At 36.7% G+C, this 27,650-nt stretch overlaps 1 protein-coding gene across 1 annotated transcript in view; it reads right to left on the bottom strand.

The window, feature by feature from the left end:
* Positions 1-27,650, bottom strand: part of LOC149541368 (protein ESMERALDA 1-like) — a 128,895-nt gene that overhangs the window by 35,544 nt on the left and 65,701 nt on the right. Inside the window, exons 3-5 of the mRNA XM_089796629.1 lie at positions 13,013-13,080; positions 12,803-12,891; positions 5,040-5,237 (exon numbers count right to left, since the gene is read on the bottom strand). Coding sequence (XP_089652755.1) covers positions 5,040-5,237; positions 12,803-12,891; positions 13,013-13,080 — 355 coding nt within the window. The remainder of the gene's footprint in view (positions 1-5,039; positions 5,238-12,802; positions 12,892-13,012; positions 13,081-27,650) is intronic.

Below are 27,650 nucleotides of genomic sequence, written 5' to 3'. Positions count from 1 at the left end.
CGGTGCTACTTCATCCCCCAAATTCATTGCTTGTAGTGTAGCTTCATTATACTTGATTGTCTCCCCTTCACTGAATGCATGGGCGGGTGTAACATCCAATGGTGCATCCCCCTTTTTTACCTCAATGAACTCCTTCGAGAATTCATCCCCCCTCGGACCTTCCTCAATTTTCAGTACATTGCAACTCTGGAATAGTTCATAATCCTCTATTTGCCAGTGGTAAAGACCGTTGACCGAATCCAAGTCGTCATTTGTCAATCCTCCATCCAATCACAGGACTCCCTCTCGATCTAGTTCCATAGGTTGTCTTCCTTCATCCTCCTCTCCCTCGAAATCTGATGATAGGGCCTCTTCCCCGACCATTTGAGTGTGCAGATCAATAACAAATCGCTGGCCTTTACTTTCGAGTGACAAGGTGTTCTTCCAATCGTGTCTTACTCTGGCTTGAATAAGCCATCCGCGGCCAAGGATAGCGTCATACCCTTTTCTCTTCAACGAAATGACGACAAAGTCCAACAGGAACGGTTGTGTGCCAATCGTCATCGGTTGTGCCATGAGTACACCCAGAGGTTTAATGCCATGCTGGTCCGCTATGCGCAACTGAAATGTAGGAGGCCACAATGTCGGCTGCCCCAGCTTCTTCCAGGTCTCCTCGAGTAAGACATTTACGCCAAACCCTCCGTTGACTATTGTATCGGTGAGAACATGTTCGAGGATCCCCATCTCGACAACTGCGGGATGTCGACCAGATGCAAGGGCTAGCAACATTTGGTCTTCTCCGCCTACAGCAATTTCTTTCCCTCTACCTTGTTCTCCGAGTATCCTCGGAGCTGGCGCAATATTTGTGAGGGCGGATCGGAGCTAGAGCATTGTAAGAAGCAAATCATTTATCTTGACAGGTATCTCCATTTGCAAAATTTGTCCTACAATGTTTTGTTTTGCGGAATTTCTTGCCAAAGTGTTGGTGGTGTCCCTCAACTGAGATTTTTCTACTTGCGATGCCTTTTCAATCTCCACCTGTGCTTCCCCAAATTTCCTCTTTTCTTCTGCCGGGTTCGGGTACTCTTGTGCTTGCCTCCGTGTAATTGCCAACACCTCTTCTTCAGCTGTCCCAACAATGATCAAGTTGACTCTAGATTTTGGACATTTGGCATCATCATGGTCGCCAGGTCCGCACCATCTGCATAATACTTGAGGGGTATTTGCAGTTGGACATTCCCGGGCAAAGTGTCCCCACAAGTTACATGTGCGGCATTGTACCGATCGGCCGTCCGTTCGCATCATACTGGATTCAGCTTCTGCTGGTATTGTTAGTGTTATTGTTTTCATTGTTATTATTATTCTACCCACATCTATTATTCCTGTATCCTCTCGACGTAGCACCAGCATTATTGGTATTTCCACTACTACCTGACAGAGACGCCTCCTGTGTAAGAAGTACTTGCGGAGATCCTCTGGTCTTCATGTTAAAGGGACATTTCTTGGTCAAATGGCCCATGATCTAACAAATGTCACAGAATTGGTTCTTTGGACAAGATCCTTTAGTATGATCGTCGGTCTTACACTTTGTGCACCACAGCTCACTGCCCTTTGTCTCCTTCTGCATATTTTTAAATTCCTTCATCATGCGGATCATGTCCTTCTGTAGGGCGCGGACCTTCTTACTGCTGCCTTAATCATCACTACTATCTTCTCCAGAAGGCTCGTCGCTATCAGAATCAGAGGAGCTAGTCTTCTTCTTCTTCTTTGTCTTCTGCTCACTTTCGAGGTTCAATGCTCTATTATAAGCTTCTGTGTATGACGACGACGACACAATTTTCATTTTCTTCCCCAAGTTTGGGCGTAGACCTTCCACGAACCATCTTTTCTGAAGTCCGTCTGCCGGCTTATTTTCCATTTTGTTTATCAAGTCTTTTAATTTCCTGGAGTAGACACAGACAGTTTCATTCTTCCCCTGCTTAGTACTAAAGATCTCTGCTACAATTTCATTATCATCGCGCAACAGTTGAAATTCGGCCAAAAACTCCTTTTTAATGTTATTTCAACTATCTAGCTTTTGCGGGTCTATACTAGTAAACCAATCAATTGCTACGCCCCGTAGGGTCACTGGAAATTGCCTCATCCAATCATCTTCATCACTTATGCCATTTGCCCTCTAGATCGTTTCACATGTTTTGCAGTGTCGAATGGGATCGGTTGTACCATCACCATTGAACTTCGGCAATACTCCTTTATTTGCATATGCCAACAAATTACATAACTGGTGATAAGATGATTTACAATGATTTAAGAGGGTGTATAAATACTTTCCACCAAACCTTCCAGAAGAGGTCCGTCGGCTACAAAACAATCCTAACCTACCCGTCGGCTACCAATACACAATCTCCGACGCATAACCTAGTCAGCTACAAAATACAAAATCTGCCGACGACATAGAGGATTCCCACTGTGGAAATCCTCTTGCCTTAAGATTGCCACCAAAGAACTTTGTCTTTCAAGCCTCTAGAAATACCCGTGACATTGGTCATTACAAGAAGATAGAAAGGTTTAGTCTTAATAAGAGAAATCCATTTTGTTCATCATTAATACGAATTTATTTTCAGATTTCTTTTGTGAACTTAATAAAGCCTTCTTTTCTGTTTTGCAAGGTGAAAGATGGAGATGATGTCAAGGATGACCTTGCGACTTCAAGAGGAGAACCAAGGAGATGGCTACAAGACGATGGCGTATGCATGAGGATCAAGTGAGAAGCAAAGATTCATGTTCAAGCTATCAACCCACAAATTCAAATTGAAATCAAGAGGAAATTTAGGAAAGCATAGAAGATCTAGCTACATGAGGACATATTCAAGGAGAATCAAGAAAGATCTAGTTCATGGGTTCATGAAGATGCAAGTGATTCAAATCAATTCCATGAGGAAATTTCAAAGGATGGAGAAAATCTCAAATGTTGAGAGATACCTTTGCAATCTTAACAAACATCCTCTCAAGCCAGGACTCCAAACATGAGATAAAGACGATGAAGTAGCAATTAGCTGTCTCCTCAAATAAGAAAATTCAAATTCCAAACATAGTCCAGAAAATCGTGCCAAGTGTCCCATTTTCTCATTTGTTAAAAGAATCTTTGTAATTTTCTTATTGGCCTATGAGTCAGTTCCCTCATGTAATTAGTTATAAGTTTGGCAACATTAATTAGGCCTTGCAAGATTAAATCCTAGCCCTCAATCTTTGATCAATCTTGGCCCTTCATTGTAATGCAACTACTACAAAAGGTCGAGGTCTTATCATTTGTAGTTCACAAGCTTAGGAGATTAGAGTAGGAGGGAGCTATTACTATAGGAAACTAGAATAGATTAGCCAAGGGAGAGACTTGATTAAGCTATTGTTATAATGCTTGTCAAAGTAATTGATAATTTATTGTTGTTTTTTCATGGTGGATTACTTAATATTGCTTTGAAGTGTTGCATGGTTTCCTCAATCTTTCACTTGGAGATGATTTATTTTCATGTTGAAGTAATTTAGTTGAAGGAAGTTGTTGTCGATGTCAATTTGCTTGACTTGAACAAATCCAAGCTACTAGTCTCTTGCTGATGATAGGAGTGCCTTGTGTGGGAAGTCAATGATTGAATGCATTTAACTTCAATAGATGTTGAATCTTTAGTTCGCATCCATTTGATGGGATTGGAGAGGAGAAATTGCTTTGAGAACCATTCGAGTGTTCCTTAGAAGCTTGCACTGGGTGGTTGGCAAGATAACATCAAGTAGAGTCCAAGTCATATGTGATTCCTTGCATTCACAGTTAGGAGTAGAAGTTATCCACTTTAAGTTTGAGTTGAAGTGGAAACGTTTGAAGATCTAAACTATATTTTCATTGCACATTGTAAAGCCACATTTGTAAGAGAAAGAGTTGATATCCATTGAATGAATAGTGTAAGTCCCTTTGTGATAACTGGGATTTCACATCATAAAATTGAGTGAAGTCTACAATTAAGAACCTTGAAGTCGTGTCATGATTTTACTTTGCACACTTAGCATGAGAGATGATCTTAAGGCTTATATGAATAGAGGATTGAGTGTTTGGTGTCTCTCCTTCAAACATTAACTATTTGATTCTGCATGTTGTAGTGGAACAAAACCACATCAACAGTTTTTGGCGTGGAACATTCCGGGGACGGGTACTCCAAGGCTTTTGGGGGGGTGTGAGTCCTCATGTTTCACTGCTCAAAATCTACAAGCCACTAGAATGTGGCCCAAGAAGACTTCTATGAAAATCACAACAACAATATTTCTCTATTTTAAAAAGTCAGCATTAGTGAGGTGGGTCAGTTCTTTTAGAAACAAAGTTAGCAAACTATTCAAAATTGTATAGATATAAATCACTAAAAAATTATGTTGATCAGAGAATAAATCATCTCAAACATTGTTTACACTTCCATATTTCATCATATTTCTTATTTTAGCATATCCCTATTTTAACACATGCATTCTACTTGAAGAACTGTCTAAATGTGGCATCTAAGCTGTCATTTTCACAGCTACAAACATCAATTAAGCAATTCATTACATAAAAAGCTTAAAAGCACTAATTTGATTCTTCTTTAGAGTTGTTAATTACATTGAGTGCAAGCTCAAGTTTTTATGACTTCATATATACCTTATCTTGTAAATTTTTCAATTTGAGACAGAAAGGTTATTTTAATTGAAACATGATCATCTTCTATAAAAGCAACAATTGATAGCTGAAGCAGTTACATAAAGCGAGGGATTCATTTTTCATTTGAATACATGTACCAAAGTAAAACATGATATAACAACAGTCCTTATTGCTGCAAGTTCTATTGCATTAGAAATTTGTACTTTCCTTTTGACTAAGTTTTCTTCAAAACAAGGACAACAGGAATGTGTGTATTGTGTCAGATCAAAATTTTCCTACCTTGTCATCCAAGCAATCATTCCAAGAAATTATAAATTCCACATGGACTTCTCTTGTGAAACTTAAATAAACAGATAGTGGAACGATTAGAAGTAATTTTGCATACCCATCCTCTAGCAATTTAGGTAGAACTTTTTCTTCATAGTAACTGATAGGTGACCATGCCTTTGCCTTGAAATTAAAAATATTGGTCATATTATTGTCAAACTTCTCCATTACAGCTTCTGGCAGCTTCCTGACAACTCTAACATCATTTCTAAGTGTATTGATGAAATATTCCTCATCATATATATCCTTAAACTTACTGCAACAGTCAACAAAGAAATTACAAATTAGCAATTCTAAATCTCAAAGTAAGATGTAAATACTTTTCTCAGTCAACAAAGAAATTACAAATTAGCAGTTCTAAATCTCAGAGTAAGATGTAAAGACTTTTCTTATGGCTAAAAGATATAAACTAACTAAAGCAATCAATATTCACTGATTTAAGCTAAAGCTAGCATGATATTGTAAATTGAGACATCTAACATGATGCATCCAAAAGAAGCCTGCTAGTTACTCTCCTCATAAATGAGAGTGAAAAGAATCCCCAAGTTTTGTGCTTTGAATCAAGCTAGTCAAGACATTAATAGCCCTCCACTATCAATTAAGATTCATTACAACAAACAGTGTCCGTTGAAGAGAATTTGCATCTTTATCACCATGTTGGTTTTTTGCTTGCTCGATCAGGCTAAACACAATTTCAGGTCTCAGTATATGGTTTAAATGGTACTTTGGAACCTTCTAAGCCATCCTCCCACCATCTATGTTGACTAATTGGAAAACATCTTTTTTTCCGATGAGATCTCCCTACTTCCAACCTGTTGTGTTTGCATATAACTTGCCCATCATGTCCCGGTAATGTTCAACTTACTCGTCCAGTGCCATGTTCCAATATTTTATCCTCTTCACTCTTACCACATGGCTTTGCTCTCAAATAAAGATTTGTATGTCTTGACTCTTGACTGTAAAGAGGAACATAAGTGCGTGTGTTTGCCTCTCCTAACTAAAATATAACAAACTTGGAAAATGAAACTATATTGTTTAAATAAAGATGCTCTTTTCACTTTGATTATGTATATTGCTCAATTTTTTACTCTTTGGGTCTAGACACTAAGCATCATGACCAAGCTTCTAAGTAACCAAGGCCTTGCCACACTACATACACCAGAGAGGTCAACCTGCAATAGAAATTATTTAAAATATGGCAACAGGAAACAGATTGAGAAAAATTGTGCCTACATGGAGAGCTCATGAACAAGGATTGTAGTGAGTTAGTGATGGATGGAATTGGTTTTTGAGCATTTTAACTAACTCAAATATTGTTTTCTCTCTCCTGATTTGGCCCACCCTTCACTCACGGTTGACAAAGAACCTAGAAATGCTAGTAAAGCAGTAGATATTGATAAACTAGTTTAACAAGTTGTACCCCAATCCAGGACAGAATCTTTTTTGTAATTTTTCGATCCTTCATATCCTTTTAGGAGGGGAGTCAACTTTCTTAATGGAGTTCACTTTTCTTTCATCTTATCTAGTCATTGAAATTTTCCTACTCCTCTTTTAACAAGGTTGCTTCAAGCTACTATTGTCAAGTTATAGCGGCAGCAAGACCACAGTACTCCACCAGATGAACCATGAAATTACATGGAAAATATGGAAAGTACACTGTATTTATTTGATAACTCTCCACAACTAATCTAAATGTAGAAAACTATTGCAGGAAAACAGAAATGAACTGAGTAATCCTATTCTACGTTGATTGTTATAATTAATAGTTAGTGATCCCAAGGTATCTTTTTTCCCGTAAAACTTATTTGCAGTCATTTCCATTTTGTTTCTCATTTCTTGTAACATGGGCATTAGGAATGCACCACCTAGTTTACAAAAATTAACACAAACTGAGCAGTAGGAAATATCATTGCAAACTCAAAATTGAAAATATTTAACTATAAGAGAGAATCAAGCTCTGGATGGAGCCTATTAGAGTAGAGGCAAAAGAGGAACTTCTAGAAGTTATCTCAGAAACATGTGGCATACAGAATTCAAAACATAGTTTTGCCAAATTAGCGTAATCCAAATGGCAGGAAGTATGCTGCCATGTAAACCCAAAATTAAAGGTGCACTACTGTATCAGTGTAAGAGAGAATGAAGCTTTAGAGGTAACATAATACAACAGAGACAGGGAGGTACTTCTAGTAATTATATTAACAGTAGCATATGACATGCTCCGACATGTTCATGTACTGAAAAAGCCAGTATGGCATAGATGTAGAACGATAAATACACAATTTAACAAATAAAATGTGATCATAGATAGACATGTACTAGTTGGGGAGAAACTTAGAGAAACAATTGCTATCAATGGCACTAGATGTAATAACCCCAACCAGTTATAACTTCGTCAAACACCAAATTCTTTTATAATTCAATTGTTTGACATTTCGTCAAACACTTTGCAAACAAGCTCTGCTACCACTGTAAAAACCCCAACTGGCTATAACTCGTCAACTTTTTAACTAATCAAAAGTTCGAAATTTTGTCAAACACTTGGCAAGCTAACGCAAACACATTTGACAACCCTCATAGTACTGCAACTAAATCTGTTCCTTATTTCCAAGAAATCACAATATTGTTTTTTGCCATAAGAATCCAGAAATGTTATTTAACATTGAGAACCTTGCATCTACACCTTACTGGACAATTTGCAACAGTTAATTGCACAAGCAGTATTTGAAACCCTCTTCACAAACCCTCTCTTACTGAATATTCATACTGAAATATCTATATCTAACAATTCGTATTTATATGCTAACATTGAAATAAGGAACAATTTGAGTATTAATTTGCAGTAATATGAGACAATAATGTGTCAATAACAATTGTAATTAGAACCTGTAATCTGCTAGGGAACAGTCAGTTTGCAAAATAAACAATATATGTGCAATACCACCAAAATGCAGGACTGATTTGCTAGCCTCAACAACCCGTATATGATGCCAAAGGTGGAATTCAACAACCCATATATGATGCCAAAGGTGGAATTCAACAGTAGCTACACAAGATGATTCCCAGGTGGTATCTTAACAACCACGAGCAGGGCTTCACACAACCCGATCTCCCTCCAAAAACAGTAATAACCCAGCTGCAGATTATACTGGCAGAAACTAAACCAGCAACTCGTCCAATATGGATGTACTATTGCAAATGGACTCCTTAGCAACAGTGAAAAATAGGACGAAGACTCCAAACTCCAACTACCAATCTCAGATTTTTCAAAGACAACAGTATCTCCCAGCCACAGATTAAACAGTAAGGAGATTCAACCAATTTCAGAATTAAATCACTATACAACAGCAGTGATTTAAAAAATCTCTCAGAGACTAATTCACAATACCTCAGCTGTCAATTACAAAGCACTTCTCAGCTCCAAACCCTTATACTTCAGCAAGTGCACATAAATCATTAGACTCAGAAACTCTCACAAAACAACAAAAGCAAATAAATAATCGGATGCTTTTCTCATCAAATGTCCTCATATTTATAATCTCCAAATGGCACCAATTTCCCAAAAGAACTCCACTTATGAAGCTTTCCCTACACAATATTAAAATATAATAAAGTGTCCTTAATATAATTTATTAATTGCTTTTGGCTCCAAAAATGACCTTTTCCACCATAACTTAACATTCAGACTTGCAAGGCCACTGCTTCTTGTTCCCACGATTTAAAACTTTTCGTCCCGGTTCCAACGAGCTATGATACTGAGGTGACCAACAAAAATAGCAACCTCAGCGTATTTAGATGAATAATAATAATAATTCACCCGTCTTGTGAAAACAACTGAAGAGGCATCAGAATCAAAATCTGACAACACCAAAGTGATCCTGACGACGAAAGACAATGAATGAACCTGACAAAGTAACTTACTATGAATGGACGCTCCCTCCAAGATTCTTGGAGCCCAAACCAGAAGCCCGAAATAAAAACTGAGAGCATCACTCAACTCTTCTAACTCAACTGAGCTCATCGGAACCAATAGATTGACTTACTATAAATAGTAAGTCCCTTAAATGGAGCCCAAACACACCATAGGCTACTAAAAAGCCTATAACCCCACAACAAAGATCTTCAAATCCCACTGTCAACTCACGAAGGTCGCGATGGTGAACTGGCCAAGCCAAGTGCAGGAACCTACTAAAAATGGGGACATTACACCAGAACATCTTCTGACATCCTAAAATTACCATGTGACTTTCTAAACTCTTCATTTCAATGTTACAGGCCTTGTCCGAGTGGTCAAGACAAATCCTACCGGTTCAATGTGACGGACTCAACAAGTTTGGCCAAGTTTTTCTATGCATCACAACTTTTCAATAAAATATCTATATACCATGCTTTTAAAAACTTGCTGAGGCTGTACTGAGTTTTTGCCAAGTCCAAGTCCGAACCAAGAATTAGCTTGCCAAATCTATGCCACATCCAAGTTGGGAGATTTTGCAGCAAGTACTTCCTCCAAAGATTTAGTGACCAAGAATTTCTAAGGATGAAGAAAGCTCAAAGAACATATTTGTGACAGGTTACAAACGCAAAAGAATGTGGAGTACCCACCAAAAGAAAAGGAGTGTAGGAGGTTGCAATAGTCTAAAATTATATTGATATCCACAAATGACCTACATAGGTCATTGAAAACTACCATGCTTTACTAAATCCTAGAAACTGGAAAAGTGATTATAAACAAAAATAGTGAAAACATAGATAACAATAAATTTAGTAAACACAAGGTAATGTTACAAAAAAGCATAAGTATGGCTCTGAATGACGAAAGTAGTTCAATGGGACTCAAAAGTCTTAATTTCCTTAAAAAAATGAATTAGAAAGATGGGTTAACTGAACAGTTATAGGAAGCAAGTTCCTATGAAATTAGTGAGAAATTTTGAAATATTCTTATGCTGCTGTGCTATGGACTGTGACCAAGAAGGAAAGTTATGTGTCTAAGCTATATGATCTCATACTAACAAGGTGGTTAGTATGAGACCCTAACAGCAACATGAACTTATCCAATTTGCTGCTAAAAGAATACGCCTGATGCAAACAGCAATAATAGCATATAACAGCCAAATATAAATACAAATTGGATCAGTGTTTACTGCCATATCTAACAAATTTTAAAAGCATGAATTAATAATAGAGATGACATTGCATACCAGATACAGGAGTACAATATAACTTTATTTGCACATAATCATGTCATGCAACAAAAATATAGATGATTTTCAAGCTGCCGAGATAGTTTTCATGATGTATGCTATCATTTGGAAGAGTTTAGTAGAAGATGTATGCAATTTTTCTAAAAAATGGCCATAATCATGTCATGGAACAAAACTATACAAAATTTTAAAATGCTGAAATAATTTTCCACTATTTATGCTATCACTTGGGCTTACCACTCATTATTATGTTATTATTATCAGCATTACCAGATTCGTGTGTCGGCCCATGGACCAGATCCAGGTCCGTATCAGGTCCAGATTTGCGGGACAAACTGATAGGGTCGAATCCAGACCCTATACGAACCCATCATGAATCCATGCAGACTTGGCGCAAATCCGTCACAAATCCACACGGCTCCCCACCCGCAGACCAAACTTGGAATAAGTACACACGAATCCATATATATATATATATATAATGCATACACACACATACGGATCATACAGATCAGAATCTCATACCCGAATCCATCCCTGAATAAGAATCGGCAACTTAGAATTTGTTATATATTAAAATCTCAATATGAATGCGTTGCGTGTTTATCATGCACGTACCTAGAGTGTATAAAACAGAACCAACTTCTCACAAGATTGCCATAGCCCTCCCAATAGATTTTGTTCAACAAAAGGAGCAAGTTGAAGCTTCTTATTTTGTCATCACATTTCTTCACATGGTATAAATATCGTATTGGGAATAAGTTATTTCTCATCTATGTAGACATCCCTATTAGATCCCATACAAAACATACAACATCTAGAGTGGATATTTGTCTCTAATCAATTAAGACATTCTGAGACATAGTCGCATGGTCTATGTAACAGTTGCAAGTGTAAGACTCGATGGTAATCTAATCATATGTGCTGAGATCTAGGTGGATGTAAGACATTACAAAGCTGCAATCACAGAACAAATAATGCAATATGCAAGAACAGAAGCTATCCCAAATAAAAGGAAATCAATTGTCAAATCAGACCCACGAAATCAACCATCCAATGAATGGATTAAATAGGCCACCTAGATGCACGAAACAAGGAGATGACATGACCAGTGGTCACGAGTTTAACTGCTCATCAGTGAATGAATGAATCGGTTAACTCCTCCTAACTATGAGGTCAAGAGTTGAGCTACTAATTAATAGATCAATTCACTCAATACGACAAAGAGTGAGCCTGATTGAGCAAAGGTGTCATCTAACTACCATAGGTCATGGATGATGAGGCAGTGGTGGCATTTTTTACCTAAAGGTGCACAAGTCATTATTACTTAAGTAGATAAGAGAAATTAATTATTTCTAATATCTTATTAAAATTATTTAATAAGTGCAATATCAAACTTAGAATAGAAACATATCAAAGGTGAAGGATATATTATACAAACAACAGGAGCTGTTGTCTTTCATGCATAAATACAAATCGTGTTGTTTCTAGCCATGATGTTGTCATGTCTTGCCTATATAAGTAATCTTCTTCTCTACTCAATTTTTTATGCTCTCTACCTATTCCCATTCCCTACGGACTGCTGCAACAATTGAGTTCAATTCTGGATAATTTCTAATATGTAAACTGTCTTTTATCATACAAACATGTAGAACAATTCCAACACAAAATTAAAGGTACATGAAAAACTGAATTCAAACAAACAGAGAATTCAAAGTGTTTTGTCTAGTCTATATTGCTTCTGCTTCCTTTTCTCTGTTACCATGCTGAATGGGACCGAGGACACACATGTAACAGATTCAACACATAGGAAGTCACTGAAAATCAGTGACAAATTTAACCATGGCAAAACCTGTGGTCAATAAATTCAGGAATGGCTGATTCTGTCAATGTAGCACAGCTTTATTAGAATAGTTCCACTCATTATTTTCCATCACTCTGCCTTGAAAGTTGTGTCTATATCATCAATTTGCAATGTTCCTCTCTTCTCTTGAAGAGTGTCCTACCATCTTACAACACAGAGTGGTATAATTTACAGTTTACAACCAATCCATTTTAGAACATGTGTAATCATTATACATACATAATAAAGATAAGCACACATCATGTACACTTGAAGCAATACATTGACAATTGCAGTTATGATTTCATGTGCATTTCCTAGACCAACAGATATGCATTTTAAGTTCTAAATTCTAATAGCCTCTAACTCATTAAGCAACCAACATTAAATTAACATTAACATATGCACTTAATTTTGGATTATAATTTTGATGTGCAGAACTTTAAACAAACAGAGAAGGAAAGAAATGTAATAATGGATAAAAGTTGGAAATGGGACTGTAAATTACAACAAGATACCAAAAAGAAACTGGTACAAAATAAAATTTCCATGGTAGCAAGAATATCTAATAATAAATCAAAATATCAATATTGATTTTTCAAGTTGAGGTGATATAAATATCTTTTACCAGTCATAACTCTTGGAGATGACTGATTAGTTTTTATCGCTCTCGGAAGGTAAGCGCAGATGGCACATTAAATTATCATAGCAAAACCATTCAAAGATCAAATTAGTCCAAAAACTAAGGAAAATCAAGATATAAAGCAGAGGGGAGCTTACCTCGGATCTTTCCAGATGGAATTTAAACGAAAATGGGGAATAACAAGGGTTGAATTCAAAAGATATGCCACAGCTACCGCATCGCAGATCTACAACACCAGACCAAACAGAGTCAAAAGAAGATATTTATCAATATGCAACAATAACAGGGATTTTGCAATAATTTTTTTTAAATACCAAGATTTTCAAATCTGTATAATGACTGCATACCGAGACACGTTGCTGATTTAACCCACCATTTGCATCAACATATATATAGCCATTAGAAGCAGGCAGACCTGAAAGTCATAGATGGAAAACTATATTAGGCACTAGAAATGGCCACCTTCACAAAACAATCTTAACACAGAATACTCAAGATGAATTAGTCACCCGCAAAGTTAGGAAATATTCAAGCATCATATAGTTTAAAGTTGCTTTGACATAATTATCTTTCTACACTATCAGTAAAAGTAGTCAACAATTCTGATACTCTGGCAGTAATAAGTCTATTAGGATGACCCATTGTGGTTAGAGATTATACTAACTTAAGCAATATGTACATTAAAAATTAAAATAGAAACCAAAGGGCTCAGAGTATAATTGCTAAAGATGATAGTATCAGAGGTCTTTAAGGATTAGGAAGGTTACAGACATTATATTATGATGTATATTGGTATATGAGATATGAAGTGGGCAGCTCAAAGAACACAGATCCCTTGTTCAAAGAAGATGAGCTCAACAGGTAAATTTTATAATGGGACAAAAGGCTGACTTGAAAAATAAGCTCTATAATTATATTTGGCCATAAATTGGCAGCATGTGTAAAGGGTTTACATAATGTCCCCTTCCTTGACTTAATATTCAGAAGAGCTCCATTAGCCATTTTTTCTTTTGATCAGCTGGGGGTATCCAAGCATCCCACAAGACCTTATCTTGGTCTTTCTTTCTAATTGCTGTTGGTTAACAGATTCTGTTCTCCTCTTGATTTGACTCTAACCGTCGAAATCCCTCTAATTCATAACAGTTGAGCAAACTCCGAATAGTTTCCTCTCTGAATCATAAGGTACAGATCCCTTGGAAAGTATGCAACAAACCTGCTCTTTTCTATTAACTGAATAGGGTGAGCTTTTCACATGAAAGCAGGAAAGGCTTCAACGGATATTTGTCACTATGAGATACCCGCAAATGACAGACACAAATTCTTAATATGACTTATGCTTACAGAAAGCGAAATCAACTACTCTGTTCTCACACAAAGATGTAAACAAAATGATATATCTTGGTTATGAAATTGATTCTTCTGTCCACAATATAAAAATAAAAAAGATAGCATGTAGATTGTACCACACAAGATACCTGAAATGTTAATCCAGAAAACAAATTTCAAGTCTTACAATTTCATTTAACGACACATTCATCTATCAAATTCCATTAAAGCGAGAAAAGAAAAGAAATTTAAAATAAACAACAGTAACCCACCAAGTCTGAGAGCCACTCAATCATCAAAGTAACAAGGGAGATTTTGGGAATTAAAATTGTCGACCCTTTTATCATCATTCATTTTCCTATAAATAGTCTCTTCGACTTCTACGAGAAATGGTTACAAAAGAAACTGTTGAAGGGCCTTCTTTTCAAATAAGATAAATGAAAGTCTTCCAAACATCTGCCAAATAACATAAAATGAAAAACATAAAAATAGCATGAGATAATAGTTGTCACAGAGCCTTCGCCTCTCCTTTTGCGTCTATCTTTTGGGCTGCCTGCTTCTCTTGGTACACCTCTAAGGTATTAACAGTTTTTGCTATGTCATTGAATTCTGGAACCACGAAATTAGTGTTTCGAGTGGTCCAGTACGCCATTTGTTCCTTAATCTCCTTGGCCTTGGCAATGAATGCCTGATGATGATTCTTGCACCATATCTAAATATTGTTGATGTTAGCTGATTTCCTGAAATCTTCCCTACAAAATGCCTGAGGTGCAGTGATGACATCAACGCTCTACTGATAGTGATTCTTCAGCTCATCCATTGTAATTACCCCTGAGTTGTCTTTCCTCTGAAGTTCATAGCCAAATTTCTTAGAGTAACCACTAACCAATAATTTGATCTATCATTTCTTTTGCCTCCTTCAAAAGTTTCCGTTTCACCACACACTCGCATTTGTATCCCATGCTTAACATCCATTTTTACACAGGTTGATCAGGTGATTTAATAGACCAAGGTTCACAGCTATGGTAACTTATATCATTACTTCCTTGACCACCTTCACGTTTTGCTTGTGTGTATCTTCTTTTATTTTGGCTACTTCAATTTCAGAGACCACCGCATTCCTAACTAGTATCAATGTATCATACGATTCACTTAATCTATGAATGAAAGGGAGCCCTCCAAACTTTAAGTTTGTGATCCACTCCCTGTTCATTATTCTGAACAGGCTTTCCACTTGGGATTGAGAAATCAGTTCCATGTTTTGATTGGTGGTAGGATCAAGGACGGCATCCGAAGAGCTGCCTAGTTGAGCAGAAAGAGGTACCTATAGCAACCTGAGACTCTCTGATAGTAATTGGACCATTACCTTCAACTGATCTTTATCCAATTTTGTTTTCTTGATGCTTTTATCTACCAAATACCTACATCCATTTCAAATTCAGGATTCCCAGCATGACTACTTATAACATTAAAATCAGTGGCAGTAGCAGAACTAAGTTCCTTGTCCATTGTTGAATGAGCTACTTCCAAGAAGACATACCCTGTTTTTTTGTCTTCCACGAGAGAGGAAGTTGTTTTGAAGTTCTTTGTCTTCAAAACAGGGCTGGTTTGCACGATCTATGCAAGCACTTGGGAGGTTTCTTTTAATGCATCTGGAAAGAAAGTGAGTACCCTTTTGACAAGACAGGTGGTAGAATTAGGGGTTTCCATTGAGAAGGGAAACTTTGGCATCTTATTTGTTCCACAATGGGTTGTTATATTGTAATGTCCCCAATTTTTAATAGAATATTCTAATTAGATTAATTAATTGAATGGTACTAAAAATTAAATAATATCACAAGGACTCATTTAATTAATTGATTTAATTAATAAAGGAGACCAAATCATATTATTTATCCGTAGGTGTTTGCCGTGTTGGCATTCTTTTGTAAACCCTCGAGACTTTACTCCAAAGGGATATTTATGTACGGCATGTAGGTAGTAGTATGCGAGTTGAATTATTTTCTTTGTAATGCGAATTCTTGTTGTTCTCTATTATTCGCCATTTTGGAAGTGAAAGATCTTCCCTACTTGGCTTTCCGGTTTCGGTGGGATTCAACCCTTACTCTATTCCGTCACCTGTAATACTTTGCTCAGATCTGAAAAATCGAAGCACCATCTTTGTCTGTGAGTCTTCATTGGAGAATATAGGTATTCAATAACTATTCATGCTTGACATTTATTTGATGGAGTTGTGTTCTAATCTTATTTGCATGTGAGTTTGCATTCTCTTTCCAATTTCTATACAACATCCTTTGTACTTCTCCCTCCATCTCTCTATACTGCTCCCTCCATCCACCTCTCTCCGTACTCCTCCATCCATCCCTTCATACCTCTCTCTCTCCATCCCTCTATACTCCTCCCTTCCTACTCCCTCCATCCACCTTCCTCTGTACTTCTCCCTCCATCCCTTTGTACTCCTCCCTCCATCCCTCTGTGCCTCTCCGTCCATCCCTCTGTACTCCCTCCATCCACCTCCCTCCATACTTCTCCATACATCACCATATTCCATCTTCCACATTTGCCATACATCACCAAAAACCTCTTGTTGGTAAAAAGTATTATAGCCAACGAGTAGAGTTGTATCTAAAAGGGCGTGTGACGGTTGAGTCACCCCTTTGGGAAATTATATGTACATCGTCTAAAGGGACAATTGCATAATCACTATTATTATAATCGTTGTAATTGGAGTGCATATTGTGTATATGAATAAAGTCTCAATTCTATGTTACATCTCACTCTACTACATGCGATAAGTATTTGTTTACCCTGTACAGTAAACATTTGGCGTCATTGTCAGTCGAACCTAGAACAAGGTGTTATGAAGATTAATGCCGAATCTGCTTAATAAAGATAGGAATACGACAAAAGATAAGAATGAGATACGCACAGCATGGGAAGCATTAATTTTAGCACAGCAGGCGGAGCACAGACAAAAGTTTAAGTAGCTCACCGTCGGACACCGAGGGGGCAATGGAGCATCGACAAAGGGAGTGCATTCACCTAGCAAATAGGGGAGTATGGAGGAATTGCTTGAAGAAATGCGACAGAGATTGAATTCGGTGGAAGAGACAAGGGAGGAGTTCGTTAACTTGTATACGCCGAGGGTAGAGAATCCGAAAGGAAGAGAAGTAACTCGCACGGCTTGAAATGTCGAAGGAGCATGAGTGTGAAGTGAACTCTTTGTTCCCGATACACCCAACGAATGGATACAAGCAGAGAATCGAACAATTTCACTTGAAGAAGATCCCTTCACACAATGTAACGCAATTATACAAAGTAGGGCGGTTGTCTGAAGTAGCGCAAGTTGTGCAAAACACACGGGTACTCAGAACAATGCGGGTGCGCAACAAGCACCACAGAATCAAAAGAAAGTAGCAATGGCAAGACCGAAGGAAAAATTGCGAAGTACATGCAAAACAATCTGGACGGCGAAGAGTGTAATGGACCAAGATGACTAGGTCTGACAATTTCTGACGACACTACGAGGTGTAGCGATTGATTGGTTTTTGGATGCTGATCCACAAAAATTAACTACATGGACAGAAGTCAAGAAGGAATTCGTAGCAGAGTTCCGACTACTGAGGGATGATAATGAAATAGTAGCAAAAATATACAGTGCAAAACAAGGAAAGAAGGAAACAATCTGTGTATATGCAAGAAGGTTGGAAAGCCAACCAGCTAAAGGGTTAAAGAGAAGGTGGTTTATTGAAGGGCTGTGACCAGCATTGAAGAAAAAGATGAAAATTGTACCCCAAGCGTCATACATAAATGCATATAATCAAGCCATGGATCTGGAGAGTGAGTAGAAAACGAGCAAGAAGAAGAAAAACAAATCGTCGAACTCAGACGATTCATCTTCTAGAAAAGCAGCAGTAACGAAGAGTCAAATAAGAAGGTTTAGGCATTGCAAAAAGACATGTTATGGATGATGGAGTTTAAAAATCTAAAAAAGAATCCTAACTTAGTGGGACACACAAATCCAATTGTAGGTTTGACAATGGTGTTGGATTTGTGTGGCCATCAAATAACAACCTGGGCTCAACTATATGGTAATGATACCAATTTTTGTGACATTTACAGTAAAGTGCTAGCAAGGAATCATGTTCCTGATTTTCACTTGCAGGATGGGTTGCTTTGTCATGTTGGTCACATGTGTTCCCACTAAAGAGAGAGAAAATAATATGGGAAGTGCACTATAGCCAGGTGACAAGACATTTTGGTATTGGTAAGACTACTGCTATCCTCCAAAAGTATTTCTATTAGCCAAAAATGAAACAGTATATCATTTTCTATATAAAAGCTCGTGCAACCTCTACAATTGCAAAGCCTACAAACCATAAATTCGGCCTCTATCTACCATTACCTATTCTTGATAAACCACAAGATTTCGTTTCAATGGATATTATGTCTAGACTTCCAGCTAGTGACGAGGACATAATTATATATATGTGGTTGTAGATAGAAAAAATTTTAAATGGCTATCATGGTGGCTTGTAAAAAAAGTATTTCAAGAGGAGACTACCAAGCTATTTACACGTTTGGTTTCATTTTGGTTTGCCAAAAAGCATTGTTTCTGATAAGGATAGCAGGGTCATTGATAATTTTAGGTCTTCACTATGGACCAGTAATTTTGTATCTTCACTATGAGTTAGAATGAACACAAAGTTGACAAAGTCCACAGCATTTCATCCTCAAACAAATAGCCAGACAAAGGAGGTAAATCAAATGATTATTCATATCCTACGAATGTATTAGTCCAAGTATCCTCGTATATGGGATGAGAGATTGTCTTACGTGTAACAAAGCTACAACCATGCACTCCATGGTACTACAGGACACAGTAAATTTGAGGTTTGTCTTGGTTATCAACCATTGGCACCTGTGGATTTATCACTACCTATTATGCATTTTAGTAGTCCGCTGAACCCTGAAAAGGAGTTAGATAAGCAGGGAAATTTATTGAAAAGATCAGAAAACTGCAACAGCAAGTTCATGATATTTTGGAGCAGAACAGTATAAGCATAGATAGAAATCCTCATCACTTCCAAATTGGTGACAAGGGAGGAGCGTCTTCAAGGACCTAATAGAAAGCTTCATCCTCTTCGTTATTAGGGTTGCATCCAGTTTTAAATGTGGAATTGTTGCAATCTTATTTTCTCCTCTATTGGACATGTCTCAAGCTATTTGTTACATCCCAATTTTTGACCTAATTTAAATTATTATAGCTATTGAGTTGAATGAATTTTTCTTTCCTATTCATGTGAAAAGGGTAGTTAAATATAACCGTTGTATCCTATGAAATTGTTTGTCGTCAATTATTTTGTCTAACTGTTTAATGATGATGGTCATTATCTGTTATTTGTCATATGCTGATGATAGTCATTAGCAGTTGCTTGGTTTTAGAATTATTGTTAATAACTAAATTCCTTACTAAATATCTATGTTAATTGTTATTATGGATTTATCATAGAACTTGTTATTATTGTGGGAAATGTTGCATGGGTGATTGCGGGAGCAGACGAAAAGGAGAAGCATTGCTTAACAGGATCTACGGAATGGTGTACTACCTTAGTCCATTTATTAGATCGACAACTACGACCTCTAACTTTCTTGGTAAAGACCTAGCGACTTGTATAACAAGATACAATCATTGGACACGCATGAGCTATTAGATAAACATAAAAAACATTAAACATTTTAATTTAATTAAAGTACATACCTTTAATGGCTTATGGTTGACATTCTCATCACTTCAATATAATACATATTTATGTACATGCACATAGATATAAAAATAAGGTGACACCATAGTATTATTTTATACAAGATTATATCTATTAAAATACGTACATTTAAATGCGTGTACACCATGAGTGGATAAGAAGATAAAATAATCTTCCAGGTGAAACATGTATTTAGATATACATGCTTAATAGGTACAACCTTGGATAAATATTAAATATGATACCATCTTAATAATATGTGTGTGTGTGTGTATGTGCGCGCAAGTAAATATCTATATTTATAAATTATCCTTTTGATTAGTAACCTTTGAGTTCTCTTCCATATTTATTTATTTCCTTATAAGAGGCGGAAATGTACACTTGGCATATTTTATCGATGATTCAAGAAGACAATTCTTCTTCTTCTTTTTTAATTGCTCAAGAGTTACAGCTTCTTGGAAGTCTTTGTTATTTTCGAATGCCTCATTTATTTATGCAAGTCGGGAGAACCAAAATATTATTCTACTACACGATTACCTCTGCTCTCCTACGTTTTCCTTTATTCTACTTTTGTTGCGAGTGATTCAGCCAAGTCGTATTCATATTTACCCTGAGCTCTGCTTTTGGATTGCTCACGTCAAGAAGAACCGGCTGCATAGAGTCAAGCCGATCTCATGTTTTTCAGACCAGGTTATGTGGTCAGCTCTTTCAATCATAAACTACTATAAATTTATAATTGCTTTCGAATTTATAGCAGTAAGAAATGTGTCCATGAAATTCCGTACATTACTTTTGAATTGCAATATCGAACAGATATTCGACGAGTCCATTCTTCCCATGTTGAGCCAAGATCAAATGTACATGATATGTTCATATGTCTCTATTTTACTAATGAATTTCAAAATCATATTATATTTCCTTGCAAGTCCATTAAGATCGTTTCTCAAGTCATAAAGACTATGATATGACATACTAAAATTTGTAATATTCTTTACACCAGCTGAGGTTCAACAAAAAGAGTTGGATTACTCTAAGATTTAAACACCTAGGACTCATCCGGCTATATGGCCAAGGAAGAGGGTGAAGAGCTGAGAGAAAAATCTGCAAGAACATGAAACAAAATCAGATGTGATACAATAAAAAGATTATTTTAAAGAAATCATTTAATAGCTCATGCATGTCCATTTATATTGTTTTCCTGTTGTCAAATCCAGCGGTGGTGATCGAGTATTAGAAACCCATCCAAAAACCTTGCCCAAGGTCGTTAAATGCGTGCTTGCCTTAGATCACATGATGTCAATAGTGCCTGTTATTCAGACATGTTCGTCCATAATTGTGCAAACATTCTAAACATTGGTATTGCTCGGATGGCTGGACTAGCAGTACGCCAAGCCTAGCCTTGGGGTAGGGAGGGCCTTTCTTTTCAAAAGATTGTGTAGGGATGAATATAGTCCACGGTTGGGAGGTTAAGCCTAAGTCAATGCTCCTCCTCTTATCCAAAAGTCGAGGCTTGCACAACCAGTTAAAGACTCGCGAGTTACTTTTTGTATGTTCTTTCTATATCCCTTCTATGCATTTATTTCCTCCTGCATCATAGTAAAATGGTAGCAATGTACTTTGCTTGTATACAAAGAATGTTAGGGAATCATTATATTTCAGTTATTCGTTATTTCAGGTTAATATCTCATGAAATGGATTTTATGTTTCGGAAGTTAGTTGAATAATTACTTTCATTCCTACTCGAAACAAGATATTAGTTCTTCTCTTTTTAGTTAAGAAAATTCATTTGTTACACTGTTGAACACATTCATGCTACAAATTTGAATCTGCCCACTACTACTCCATTACAATGTGACCACGTCACTGAAGTCATGCTCAAAACTTTGAAAAATCAGAAAATTGCTCTTTATAGGGTGGTTCGAGCTGGTTGGTTCTCTGATTAGGGAAAAGAGATTAACCAAGAAATAGAATGGAGCACAATTCCCTCATTTGTTGCAGAAGCTTAGTGCAATGGGGCCCTTTTCCTCACAAGGGGGAGAAATGATCTACAGTCTCCAAGGACATCAGACTGAAATGAATCAAACAAGAAAAATATTTAAAAGTTTCATATCTTTTCTTCGGTTTTTCCAAGTTCTAGTAAATGGCATTTTCAAAGGTCTTCCAATCAAAATATGAAGTTGAGACTTTCATCGGACTCTAAAATTGGCAGCCGAAGGTTCACTATTGTAGGGGCTGAAATGAGTTTTTGGTTGCTCTTTCTAACAGTGCAGACAGTTTTGAATTTTGAGCATCGAGTCAAAAGTTATGACCCCACCCTGTCGGGATAAATAAATTCATAGTTTTTGAAATTTTGTAGAAATTTTGTTATTTTATTACAGCCAGATATTCAATTCGAACTCTTATGGCTGCAGTGACTTCTGATGTTCTATGATTGCATATATTCTCACCATTTCAAATAAGAAGATGGCTTTTGGATTGCATATAACTCTTCGAGTTTGCAAGTTTTTCCAAATCAAACATAGATATCATAGGTTTTTTACTCAAACCAGGTATTGTTGTTTCAGCCCATTTCTTAATTCAGATCACACCCCCACCCCTCTCAATGGTATTGTACTCTAAGAGAACAGTCATTTCCTTTGGGTTTACGTTTCAAGTTTGGACTTCAGTTTCTAATGATGGTTTGGAACTCAAAGTATCATAAATCTTTAATTAAGGTTATAGTTGTTCAAATCTTGTATAATCCATTATTTGATACAAAACTATTATTTGTATCCAATAATCTATTGTGTTGGATCATGGTCAATATGTTTAATCAGATTTTCTAACTCTGTATGAAATTTGGAATATTAGTGTGAGGCATTGTAAGTCCAAGAAATTATTGATAAGGCTAGTGAGGCACTTATGTCAATGAGACACATTCTTTTGGCCAGTGACACATCTTTATCAGTGAGACAACTGGTGAAGCATTTGTAAAAAATATTTTCAAATAAGCCAGTGAGGCATTTTGAGTCGTTCCGTTCTTCAGGAGGGTTTCCACTCGGGCTATCTCTAGTGTTATGTTTTTGTCGTTATCTTTGATGTGTTTCTCTCTAACATTAAAATGTTCATCACGTGTCATCCAATCTTTAAGTTCATTTGATTTGCATGAATACCTATTCATTAATTGTTATGTTCGTGTTCATCATAGTTGACTGTGTTGATTTGATGAAAAAGATTCTTAAAGTTATCATATTTATTATGTCACAAAAATTATCTAAGATCTTGTAAAATTATTATACCACTCAAAGTCATCTCAACTTCCTTTGCCAGTTTGGATTTCAAGTTCCAATGATGGTTTTGAAACTAATCTCAACTTCCTTTAATTGTCACCTTCACTTTTTGTGTCAGCTTTACCTTTCCCTGATTGACTTATTCTTGCCACTTCATCTCTTCCCAGGGACATATTAAAACTTCAAAATGCGTTGTGTTTCCCTTGTATTTCAAAGTTCCCTTTAGCTCCTTGGAACCAACAACTATACCAGCACAGGGTTTTCCTTCAGCTAATTTTAGTTTATGCACCCTTCCAAAGTCCTCCAGCCTTTTCATTGGTTTTGTTCCTTCGTCAGATTCTGACAACACTTTCAGTAACAACTGCTAGTGCAGAAGCTCGATTCCTAAGACATCACAAGCATAGATTTAATATAACTTGACTTGGACTTTGCAATGAGGCATAAAACCGACAAGAAGGGTCAAGCAGGCGAATGAACAAAAGATAGTTCCAATGACAGGGTCAGACTCCGACAATGATTCCAGAACCATACTTGAATATCGACAAACCAAAAGACATGACTTCAAATGAAAAATTTTATGGATGAAGAGCCTAACTTAGACCATTTTTGCTTACAGGTGTGGAAAATGGGGCAACAATTGCCAAGTTGGAGGACCAATGGTCTGAGATGAAGCAAACAAGTCCACTAGGTATGGTGAAGTAGCCCTTAAGCAACACCAATCAAGCAAAAAAATTAATTAAAAAGGTGATAATTTAAATACTTACAATGAAACTGTCTGAAATCTATGTTGTGCACTACTTATACTTAATTATTTTTTATAGAGAGACTTAAGTTGAAAACTAGAAATAATATAGAATCACTTTATGTGGGCCTAAACTGCATAAAGGATTATTATTTTAACAAAGCTGAATTTAAAATATAATTTCTGGAAAGTTCCCTTTGAAGTTACAAAAGAGAAAACAAGGAAACTCATTTTCAGATCTTGATAATTTAATCTCTCATTTGCAATAAGGTTATGACTGCAAGTTCAACTTCAAGCTCCAAGACAAAAAAACCTAAGGGTATTTGGCTTCAAAGATAAATTATTTTTTCCTAATTGAAGTAGTAGTGCATCAACATAAATTTCAAATTTGCATCTAATAAAGGAAACAGAAATATTGTCAATAACTTCAAAGTTTCTGATCTCCAAGTACAAGTTTATTGGCATTTCCCGAGAAGAATAAATTTGCATGTATTGTGTGTGTGCAAGTGGAGAAGAAACAAAGCTTATAGTGTTATGTGTGTTGTGAGGGAGTAGTTGGAAATATTAAACTTTATGTGATATTCACACATATGAACCGATTCAATTTACTTTAAAACTCCAAATTTGGGTTGGATTTGTAATGGTCCCTATGGGACTATTTTATGTTTGCCTTGCCTTTATTATTTCCTTGAACTTCTCAAACGGATTTATATATGTGTGAGTATATTAATATTTATTGGTTACACCACTGATTTGTAGAGGAATAAGAAAATGGGCTGAAGGATTTTTATGATGAGAAGGACTGTATTTTAACAGATTCTGAACTTCAATTCCCAATCTGATATGTATTTGCTGATTTGAAACTGAAAGGTTGTCTGATATATCAATGACCCAAAGCCCCTCTTGCTGCCAATATTATAGATGCCTTTATATCTGCTTTGTTGGTTTGGAAGATTGTGTCTCTTCGTCAAAGATACGTCCCCTTGTTACCAACTTAATAGCAGATTATTGTCCTCTATGTTATAGCATCACTTGATTAGTAATTGTTGACTAACAACTAACTCAAAGTCATTCACAACATAACCCAATAAATTCCTCACATTACACATGAAAGAATAGCGAGCTGAACATAGTCATCAAAGTTAATTTGGTGATATTATGTGTTGTGCCTTTCGAATGTTTTATGCCCTGGTTTCTGTAATGTCCCCATTTTTAGCAGGTTCTTGCAGTAGGCTAGGTTAGTTCACCATCGCGACCCAAGTGAGCTAGTAGTAGGATTTGAGGGTCTCAGTTATGTGGTTATAGGCTTTCCAACAGCCTATGGTGTGTTTCGGCTCCATTTGAGGGACCTACTATTTATAGTAAGTCAAACTGTTGGTTCCGATGAACTTAGTTGAGTTAGAGGAGTTGGGTGATGCTCTCAGTTTTTATTTCAAGCTTCCGGTTTGGCCTCCAAGAATCTTAGAGGGAGCATCTATTTATAGTAAATCACCCCGTCAGGTTCATATATCATCTTTCATCATCGGGATCACTTTGGTGTTGTCAAATTTCGATTCTGATGCTTCTTTAGTTATTTTCACAAGACGGGTGAATTATTATTATTATTAATCTAAATACGCTAAGGTTGCTATTTTTGTTGGTGTTGTTTGTTGGTCACCTCAGTATCATAGCTCATTGGAAATGAGATGAAAAGTTTTAAATTGTGGAAACCAAAAACAATGGCCTTGTGTGTCAGAATATTAAGTTAGGCTAGAAAAGGTCATTTTTGGAGCCAAAAACAATTAATAAATTATATTAATGGCACTTTATTATATTTTAATGTTGTGTAGAAAAAGCTTCTTAAGTGGAGTTCTTTTGGGAAACTAGTGTCATTTGGACATTATAAATATGAGGACATTTGATGAGGAAAGCATCCAATTGAATATTTTTTTCTCTTGTTTTTTTGTGACACTTCTTAAGTTCTGAAATTTTGTGCCCTTGCTGAAGTATAAGGGTTTGGGATCTACTGCTAAAATATTGTTGATTCAAACCTAAGTTTTTATTCAAAGGAATGCATTTGCAATTGTGCTAAGGTATACAATTGCTTTTTTCTAGAATTTTCAATTGAATATTCCCTATGTAATTTCCAAATATTTGATTTCAAATTATTATTGCAATATCTTCTATTTTGCTACTATATTGTTGGATCAAAAATTGCAAAACATCAAAAACAAAAAAGGAATCAATTCTTCGTTACAAATTGTTTGAATGCCAACAAGGCTCATTACAGTGGTATCAAAGCTTGCTTGAAAAGTGTTTGACGAAATCTTAAACAATTGACTTATAAAAGAATTTGGTTTTTGTTGAAATTATAACTGGTTAGGGTTATTATAGTGGTATTAGAGTGGTTTCCTGCCATCCTATGGGGTAGGAAAATATCTTTTATTTCAGATCTATTGCTGTTTGAGAGAAGTGACTAGCACTCTAGCTTTTTCCAGCTATGGACAGTTATTGGAGGCCTAGTAGTTCCGAGAGCTGGCGGAGTAGTGAGCAAGATAGCAAGAAATTAAATGCCTTGAGGGAGAGTATGGAGAAACTTAAGCTTCATCAGCAAAGGTTAGCAGATAGCTTGTCGAATCTAGAGACAGTTGAGAGAGCCACAAGGTACATGGTTTTTGCCTTTAGAAGGTCGGCAAGAAGGAGACTTGAGTTTTCCCCAATAGGTGTCCATGATGCAGATGTACCTATATTTAGTACGGCACCTACTAGTCCTATCAGCAGTATTGATGATGGACTTATTTCGCAAGGACATGTGGTTGTGTCAGTAGCAGCGGAGGATAGCGGCACTAAGCTTCAGTAGGTTGAGGCTCCCACAGCTGTTGCTACAATTAGTGTAGAGACAGTTGATGCAGTTGTTACTACTGATACTTCATGCTTTCTCAAGCAGGGGATTATTATTGGAGATTTGTATGTGAGTTGTCATAGTGTTGCTATGGTGCAGGAGGCAGTTGCTTCCTTAGGTGGTACCGATGTATGCATGGAGTCTCCCAGCTATGATTTTGTTGATTTGGGTGATACAATAGAATCACTAGATGTGGGTTCATGCTCTAGCATTATTGATTCATTGGTTGACATTGAGTCATGTGTGCAGAGTCAGGTCTCAACAGTTGAGGCTTTGTCAGCTAGTCAGGATACAGATAGTATGGACACCTCTAATGATTTGTTTGATGATGCTATGAGTTGTAATGGGTATGACACCCCTTGTCAAATATTGGGTGATGACTCTGAGGAGTTTTTGGATGGGTCCCAAGATCTTACTATTGAGGTGGAAGCTGAAACATGTGAGGAGATTGATATTGCGAGGGTTTCCATTTCTTTGGATAAAAAGTTTGTTGAGGTACATAGTAGTTGTATCTCGGATGTAGAGTTGTGCAAGGACGATAGCACACATATGAGCGATCTTGTGGTGGGCAATTCTGATTCAATTTCCTATCAGAGTGCAGTTAGTAAAACATAGAGTTTGCATAGGAGTCAGGGGTTACAGAGGCATCATGTGACTTGTCAGCTGAAAGTGAGTGATAGTAACATTTCTTCAGTTCTTGAGTATTATGATGTTATTCGTCAGATGCTAGCTACATCTAGTTGGGGTGCTCCTGTGTCAAATGAGCACAATGATAATAGTCTTTCCCTAGCAGAGGTTCATGTACTTCGAGAGGTTGTCAAGATCTTGAAGCATTGTTACTCTCAATTAGTTGTTGACAGGGACCTTTTGGAGTGGGGTAACACCTGTTATGAGATGTTAAGGAAAGAGGAGGTAGTTGAGCTCACCTAGGAGCTTGAAGTGACTGTGGACTCTCTTCAGTATTCTTAGTTGGCTCTTCAAGAGTCACAGTCACAATTGGAT

Source organism: Cupressus sempervirens, chromosome 8 (assembly GCF_028749045.1).
Source record: "Cupressus sempervirens isolate cs-2001-9-10 chromosome 8, ASM2874904v1, whole genome shotgun sequence".
Classification (NCBI taxonomy): Eukaryota; Viridiplantae; Streptophyta; class Pinopsida; order Cupressales; family Cupressaceae; genus Cupressus; species Cupressus sempervirens.
Note: the sequence above shows the minus strand (reverse complement) of the source record. Positions and strands in the feature narration are given on the sequence as shown.